General features: G+C 47.4%; 1 protein-coding gene across 1 annotated transcript in view; it reads left to right on the forward strand.

The window, feature by feature from the left end:
• The window catches only part of VAMP1 (vesicle associated membrane protein 1), a 99,092-nt gene extending 95,441 nt beyond the window's left edge, over positions 1–3,651 (forward strand). The window contains exon 5 of the mRNA XM_078651572.1: positions 687–3,651. Within this exon, the coding sequence (XP_078507698.1) occupies positions 687–703 (17 nt within the window). The 3' untranslated portion in view covers positions 704–3,651. The remainder of the gene's footprint in view (positions 1–686) is intronic.
• The last annotated feature ends 4,698 nt before the right edge of the window (positions 3,652–8,349 follow it).

Here is an 8,349-nt window from a genome sequence, read left to right on the forward strand (position 1 = left end):
AAGGGGGGTGGCTATGGTGAGAATGATGGAGACACCCAACCGCCTTGCGGAAGAGAGGACTTTCTTATGTGGACGTGGGAGGGACCAAAGCACCCTCCAGTCTGAGACATGGAGTCTGGATTTGAAAGGTGGAGAAAAGTTGGGAAAGAGGGATTTCTATGGGGAGAAGAATGGATGCAGCCACCGCGCATGGGGGATACCGTGAGTTCTGGTGTGGAACTGGGCGGGATCACTGTGAAGCATTCTGGGACTTAAAGGGTGGAGCTGCCCCCTCTACTATGGGAAAGTGGGATCTCTTTTGCGAGCAGCATGGCGGCCCACCCTACATCGGCCTCTTCTGGTGTAGACGTGGGAGTGGATGAAGCACTATTGAGGGTTTCCAAGGTCTAATGTTGGAGGAGGGGATCTCTGTGGTGAGGATGGAGCCCCCCCCCCACCTGGGTGGGACACAAGATGTTGTATTGTGGAAGGGAGAACACAGCACCGTTCTGCGTAAGCCCGAAGGGGTTCTGAGGGCGGAGGTGTGTTGAGGTTCCCATTCAGTGTAAGGCAGAGAGAGCTTTGGGGGAGAGGGTGCCTGGAGGGTGGAAAATATGGAATTGTGTGGCTGTGGAGGATGTTAGTCATGTTTGTAAAGTTTTTTTTTCTCTCTGTCCTTCTCTTTTCTCTCTTTGCTTGGCCTCCAGTCTACTTTTTCACTTGAAAACTCGTGCAACTCTCCTGCCGGAACCTCCCTTCGTTGGTACGATGTTCTTCCCTCTCCTGTGATGTCACTTCCTATCCAGCCCTGCGCACCTTCCTTCCTGTCTTTTCTTCCAGTTGTTGTGATACATTTGCGCCTTATCACGAAATGTATTTTTTTCCTTTTTTTTATAACTGATTTTCTTTCTCAGTTGGCCCCCTCAGCCTCTCTGAAGAGCTTTGCATTTTACCACAGCTTGACATCCAAATGACTGTTAGACCACGAGACTTAAAGTAAAGAGCAGCCATGACTCGGAGAAAGGAAACATTTGAGGCAGCCATTTTGAATTCACAAAGCCCACAGGTGGGATTTAGCAGTCAATTTCAAAGCAGCAACTGATGATAAGATGGCGGCCATTCTGCACCTTTTTGGTTGTTGAGGTAGATGAGGGAAATGAGATAGGTGTAGGTTGTGTACAAGAGATCTAGAGGAAGGGCATTTGGAAGAAACCCTAAATCTGTGACCACTGTGCAGATACCTTAATCACAGGTGCCCGGTTTACCACACTTCAGTGGGGATAAAGGGTCTTTTTACTTATCTAGTCATAGAAAGGTGTCCTTCACGGATAGGCAAAAGTTCTGCCTTCACAGATGCACCTGATGTCTGACGTTAACCAAGAATTCTTCTAAAAAGAACACTGCCATATGCTCGCCGGTGTTTACGCTGCCATTTTGGGAGCGGTGACAATACAAGTACATTCCGCGATTGCCGTTTTAATAAATTGGCCGTTTCAATGTCACTGAACTGGTAACGGCTCTTTAACAGGGAGACGGATGAGAGATGCATAGAGTATTTCTAAATGAGAGGCTGTATTTTACTCAGTTTTGGCCATTCTGGAATTACCAGCAGGACCAGATTTTATTGCTTGACTATGCAGTAAAGGGAGATTTCACCCTACGGTTGCCTGATCAATGCTACACCATGACTGAGGGCTGTATTCTAGTACAATGAAATATCCTGCCCTTTCGTCTCTGGGTTCCTAAGGTCTTGCTAGGGGAGGCACCACCTGTCTGTATTACGGTCCCCCGCCTTGTCGGTATCTTTCTTGGCTCCTAACCAGGTCATGCCTCTTCAGGGGACGACGGGGTCTAACTCCTGTATCACAGTCCATGTTCATGTCGTCTAGTTTCCAAACACATCAAAAGAGATGTCTTCTCTTAGTAACACATTCCTTCCCTCTCCTGACCTCCTGTTCCCCCCCTTTTAGATGGACTGTCTCCTTCTCCATAATCTGGTCCCATCTTCTGAGAGAAATGCAGCTCTGGTCATTTCATGGAGGGAGGGGTGGTGGGTCCATAAACAGATTACTCATAGTTCCCTGATCTCTCAGAGAGATTAGCCAAATAATCCATGCCTAAGGCAAGGTTTTTTCACTTAATGCAGACTTATTATATTACTTGATATTCCAGAGAGAGCACAGGGTGCATTAGCACATAGACATTGGTCATTAAATTATAGATATATTGCAAAGCACAAAATCTTACAAAAAGGCAGAAACTGGGAATGGACCAAATGCTACAGAAAGTCAGTAACAAAGAATTCAGACATACATGTACATAGGTCCAGAGTAGAGGGAATTATAGGATGAGTGTTACAGTATGAGATCAGTTTCCCTTAAAGACGACTGGAGACAAGGGCTGTTTTCTTGCGCTTGCCGTGACGAATGGTTCATGGGATATTATCCAGTTGAACCTCCAGAAGCCATCCAAAACTGTAAAAATCCCTACTGAGTCCAATATCTATGGATGTGCTGGGCATTCCTATTCCTCCACAATCCATTGTTCATTTCACTTGGATGTATGATGGAACCCCGCATTCATTTACCACGCATGCCTACACCAAGCAGTCTCTACCTCGACTGCGACGTTACCACGCGATCCTTTACCGAACAAGTTGTTACAATGACTTGCCTTAGGGGGGCGCTGGACTTTGGAATAGTATAATTTACTAACTCTACTCCAGTCTATGCAACAGTAGGGGAGGTGTTGGACTTCGAATCCAAAACCAGTCCACAACACATCCTCTAAAGCAAGTCATTGTAACGACTTGTGTGGTAAAGGAATGCATGTTAACGACGCAGTCGGGATAGTGACTGCGTGGTAAAGGATCTTTCCCATTTCACTTCAGTGTTCCTCCCAATTTCCCACCCCTGGCTTTCCCTCACTCAAAGCTAAATTGGCCATTTCAACTCAGCCAATTCCTAGAAAAGGAAGTCCAATTTGCACCTCTGGCAATAAGTTGTGCGGGGCTTGCGGAAAAGGATATTGATCGGTCATTTATAGGTGGGTGATAACCATCACACAACCTAATAGCAAAAGCATTTGAATTCATTAAACTACTGTGACGAGTGGGAAAGTAAACCCTGGCCATGAGAGCAGGGTTCAAGGTGAACCGTGGCAGGCCGATGAGCACAGGCCGCCATGGGCAGTTGTGCCAACTCCATCCGGCTAGGCTGAAGATACCCATCCGTGGACCACTCATCACATCAATCCCACCCAGATTCAAACAGAAGCAAGAAGGCGGGATTTCAAGACACAATCAAGAACCAGAGAAAGAGTTGCTCCAGAGGTCCCTAAAGTGTACTTGGAACATATTCCCATTCCTCAATCTCCAGGCCGATGGTACCCTAACACCATTCCAGGCTGGGAGCCCCTTGTCCATATCCCAGCCCCTTCTGGTCCTCATATCTCAGGCACCCCATGAATACGATTGTCTCTCAAAGGGAGGGGGACCTTCTTCGAGTATTGATGTCCCTTCGTACATTCCTCCTTTTCTAAAGTGTCCTTTCGTTTTGTAAGTTGTGCGTCTTGGTTTTGTTTCCAAGTGCTGTGTTTCTGATGTTTTGAGCGGATCAGTTCACTGAAAATGTACAATAAATGAAATAATAAACTTTCAAAACATTCCCCTCATTTTGTGGTCCTGAAATCTTTGTGTCTGAACCTGGGTTTCTCCTTCAAAAAATGTTTAGGACTTCAGAATTATTTCCAGCTGCTGGACTATGTTTTCCAAGCAGAAAAAAATATAGAATAGAGTTTGAATCTATTTATTCAAGAGCCATCTACAGTGTGCCTGCCTCAGCTGCGCTAGAACACTTTCCAGGGTGGAGGTGCTGGACAGTAGGGTCAGGCCTACAAAATCACTAAGATTTGGAAACATCCTATGGTTGTCAAATGTGCTGTCTAGCAAATGAGGAAAAATGTGTAAGCTAGAGTTTGTTCTTTTGTGTTTCTCTGAAAAGGGGGGGGGGGTGAGGAGGTCCCCCCAATATTTTGCATCTAAAAGTTGGGTCCATGGATTCTTGTTGTACTCCTGTTGCTACAAATGTGACTATAATTTGATATGGTGATGCATGGGGGACAGTGAGCACAGTCTCCATTTAGATTACATTTGGTTTCCTTTAATAAATCACCGGAAAGTATGTCATTCCACCCTCTTCAAAGTCTTAACTATAAAGCTACTTATACAGGAGACATAAAGTTGGTAAAATTGGGGTAGCTTAAAACATTATTGAGAATTTCCTTGCAGAATACAGGGCCAGCAACAATGTCACCAAAATACTGTATGCCTAGTAGAAGTAAAGCTCATGCGTTGTGCCATTGGATAATGCTGCCCCTAGGATCACTGTGCCATTGGATAATGCTGCCCCTAGGATCACTGTGCCATTGGATAATGCTGCCCCTAGGATCACTGTGTCATTGGTTAGTGCTGCCCCTAGGATCACTGCACCATTGGATAAAGCAGCCCCTAGTAGCACTCTGCCATAGGCTAATGCTGCCCCTAGTAGCACTCTGCCATAGGATAATGTTGCCCCTAGGATCACTGTGCCATTGGATAATGCTGCCCATGGGATCACTGTGCCATTGGATAAAGCTGCCCCTAGGATCACTGTGCCATTGAATAAAGCTGCCCCCGGGATCACTGGGTCATTGGATAAAGCCACCCCCGGGATCACTGTGCCATTGCATAAAGCTGCCTCTAGGATCACTGTGCCATTGGATGAAGCTGCCTCCGGGATCACTGTGCCATTGGATAAAGCTGCCCCCCGAGATCACTGTGCCATTTGATAAAGCTGCCCCTAGGATCACTGTGCCATTGGATAAAGCTGCCTCCGGGATCACTGTGCCATTGGATAAAGCTGCCCCTAGGATCACTGTACCATTGGATAAAGCGGCCTCTAGTAGCACTGTGCCACTGGATAAAGCTGGCCCTAGGATCACTGTGCCATTGGGTAAGGCTGCCCCTAGTAGCACTCTGCCATTGGATAATGCTGCCCCTAGGATCATTGTGCCATTGGATAAAGCTGCCCATGGGATCACTGTGTCATTGGATAGAGCTGCCCCTAGGATCATTGTGCCATTGAATAATGCTGTCCCTAGGATCACTGTGTCATTGGATAGAGCTGCCCCTAGGATCATTGTGCCATTGGATAAAGCTGCCCCTGGGATCACTGTGCCATTGAATAATGCTGTCCCTAGGATCACTGTGTCATTGGATAGAGCTGCCTCTAGGATCACTGCACCATTGGATAATGCTGCCCCTAGGATCACTGTGCCATTGGATAAAGCTGCCCCTGGGATCACTGTGCCATTGAATAATGCTGTCCCTAGGACCACTGTGTCATTGGATAGAGCTGCCCCTAGGATCACTGTGCCATTGGATAACGCTGCCCCTAGGATTACTGTGCCATTGGATGAAGCTGCCCCCGGGATCACTGTGCCATTGGATAAAGCTGCCCCCGGGATCACTGTGCCATTGGATAGAGCTGCCCCTAGGATCATTGTGTCATTGGATAGAGCTGCCCCTAGGAGCACTGTACCATTGAATAAAGCTGCCCCCAGGATCACTGTGCCATTTGATAAAGCTGCCCCTAGGATCACTGTGCCATTGGATAAAGTTGCCTCTGGGATCACTGTGCCATTGGATAAAGCTGCCCCTAGGATCACTGTGCCATTGGATAAAGCTGCCCCTAGGATCACTGTACCATTGGATAAAGCGGCCTCTAGTAGCACTGTGCCACTGGATAAAGCTGGCCCTAGGATCACTGTGCCATTGGATAAAGCTGCCCCTAGTAGCACTGTGCCATTGGATAAAGCTGCCCCTAGTATCACTCTGCCATTGGATAATGCTGCCCCTAGGATCATTGTGCCATTGGATAAAGCTGCCCCTGGGATCACTGTGTCATTGGATAGAGCTGCCCCTAGGATCATTGTGCCATTGAATAATGCTGTCCCTAGGATCACTGTGTCATTGGATAGAGCTGCCCCTAGGATCACTGTGCCATTGGATAACGCTGCCCCTAGGATCAATGTGCCATTGGATAAAGCTGCCTCTAGGATCACTACACCATTGGATAATGCTGCCCCTAGGAACACTGTGCCATTGGATAAAGCTGCCTCTGGGATCACTGTGCCATTGAATAATGCTGTCCCTAGGATCACTGTGTCATTGGATAGAGCTGCCCCTAGGATCACTGCACCATTGGATAATGCTGCCCCCTAGGATCACTGTGCCATTGGATAAAGCTGCCCCTGGGATCACTGTGCCATTGAATAATGCTGTCCCTAGGATCACTGTGTCATTGTATAGAGCTGCCCCTAGGATCACTGTGCCATTGGATAACGCTGCCCCTAGGATCACTGTGCCATTGGATAAAGCTGCCCCTAGGATCACTGGGCAATTGGATAACGCTGCCCCTAGGATCATTGCGCCATTGGATAAAGCTGCCCCTAGGATCACTGCACCATTGGATAATGCTGCCCCTAGGATCACTGTACCATTGGATAAAGCGGCCTCTAGTAGCACTGTGCCACTGGATAAAGCTGGCCCTAGGATCACTGTGCCTTTGGATAAAGCTGCTCCTAGTAGCACTGTGCCATTGGATAAAGCTGCCCCTAGTAGCACTCTGACATTGGATAATGCAGCCCCTAGGATCATTGTGCCATTGGATAAAGCTGCCCCTGGGATCACTGTGTCATTGGATAGAGCTGCCCCTAGGATCATTGTGCCATTGAATAATGCTGTCCCTAGGATCACTGTGTCATTGGATAGAGCTGCCCCTAGGATCACTGTGCCATTGGATAACGCTGCCCCTAGGATCAATGTGCCATTGGATAAAGCTGCCTCTGGGATCACTACACCATTGGATAATGCTGCCCCTAGGATCACTGCACCATTGGATAATGCTGCCCCCTAGGATCACTGTGCCATTGGATAAAGCTGCCCCTGGGATCACTGTGCCATTGAATAATGCTGTCCCTAGGATCACTGTGTCATTGGATACAGCTGCCCCTAGGATCACTGTGCCATTGGATAATGCTGCCCCTAGGATCACTGTGCCATTGGATAAAGCTGCCCCTAGGATCACTGGGCAATTGGATAACCGTGCCCCTAGGATCACTGCACCATTGAATAATGCTGCCCCTAGGATCACTGTGCCATTGGATAAAGCTGCCACTGGGATCACTGTGTCATTGGATAAAGCGGTCCCTAGGATCACTGTGTCATTGGATAGAGCTGCCCCTAGGATCACTGCACCATTGGATAATGCTGCCCCTAGGATCACGGTGCCATTTGATAAAGCTGCCCCTGGGATCACTGTGCCATTGAATAATGCTGTCCCAAGGATCACTGTGTCATTGGATAGAGCTGCCCCTAGGATCATTGTGCCATTGGATAACGCTGCCCCTAGGATCACTGTGCCATTGGATAAAGCTGCCCCTAGGATCACTGGGCAATTGGATAACGTTGCCCCTAGGATCACTGTGCCATTGGATAAAGCTGCCCCTAGGATCACTGTGCCATGGGATAAACCTGCCCCCGGGATCACTATGCCATTGGATAAAGCTGCCCCTAGGATCACTGTACCATTGGATAAAGCTGCCCTAGGATCACTGTGCCATTGGATAATGCTGCTCCTCGGATCACTGTGCCATTGGCTAAAGCTGCCCCTAGGATCACTGTACCATTGGATAAAGCTGCCCTAGGATCACTGTGCCATTGGATAATGCTGCTCCTCGGATCACTGTGCCATGCCATTGGATGAAACTGCCCCTAGGATCACTGTGCCATTGGATAAAGCCCAAAGATAATGTGTAATGGACAATGGTCCTATGACAATTTGGCCCAGATGAATCACAGATATTACTGAGCCACAGAATGTGGCCTCATAATTTTGTGAGTAAATTTTACATTTTTTAGGGGAAATACACTTCGTGTTGTTCAAGTTTGTTTTATAGATGCAAGGACAGTGAAAATATGTATGAGCGCTACTCTTTTTAACTCTATCTCTTTGAAGTTTCTTTATTCTTTATATTATCCAGTCAGTCACAGCCCTGCTTTAAGCTCACACACACTTTTGTTCTTAAAATCTCTTAACTCCCTTAGATATCTGCTGTTTCATAATCTAATTGGCCAGAGCTCTGTTGATAACCCAGGCTGATGTCACCCAAGGCACAGGCTTTGTTGGTACCCATAGTCACTCAAAGCCCTGTTTTTAATTATAGTAGATTCCCTCAAATCTCTGCTCTTTTTACCACCCAGACTAAGGTCTGGTAATGATAGTCCAAATGATTACAGTTCTGCTCTTAACAGTAAACACAAACTCAAAT

Source organism: Lissotriton helveticus, chromosome 7 (assembly GCF_964261635.1).
Source record: "Lissotriton helveticus chromosome 7, aLisHel1.1, whole genome shotgun sequence".
NCBI lineage: Eukaryota > Metazoa > Chordata > Amphibia > Caudata > Salamandridae > Lissotriton > Lissotriton helveticus.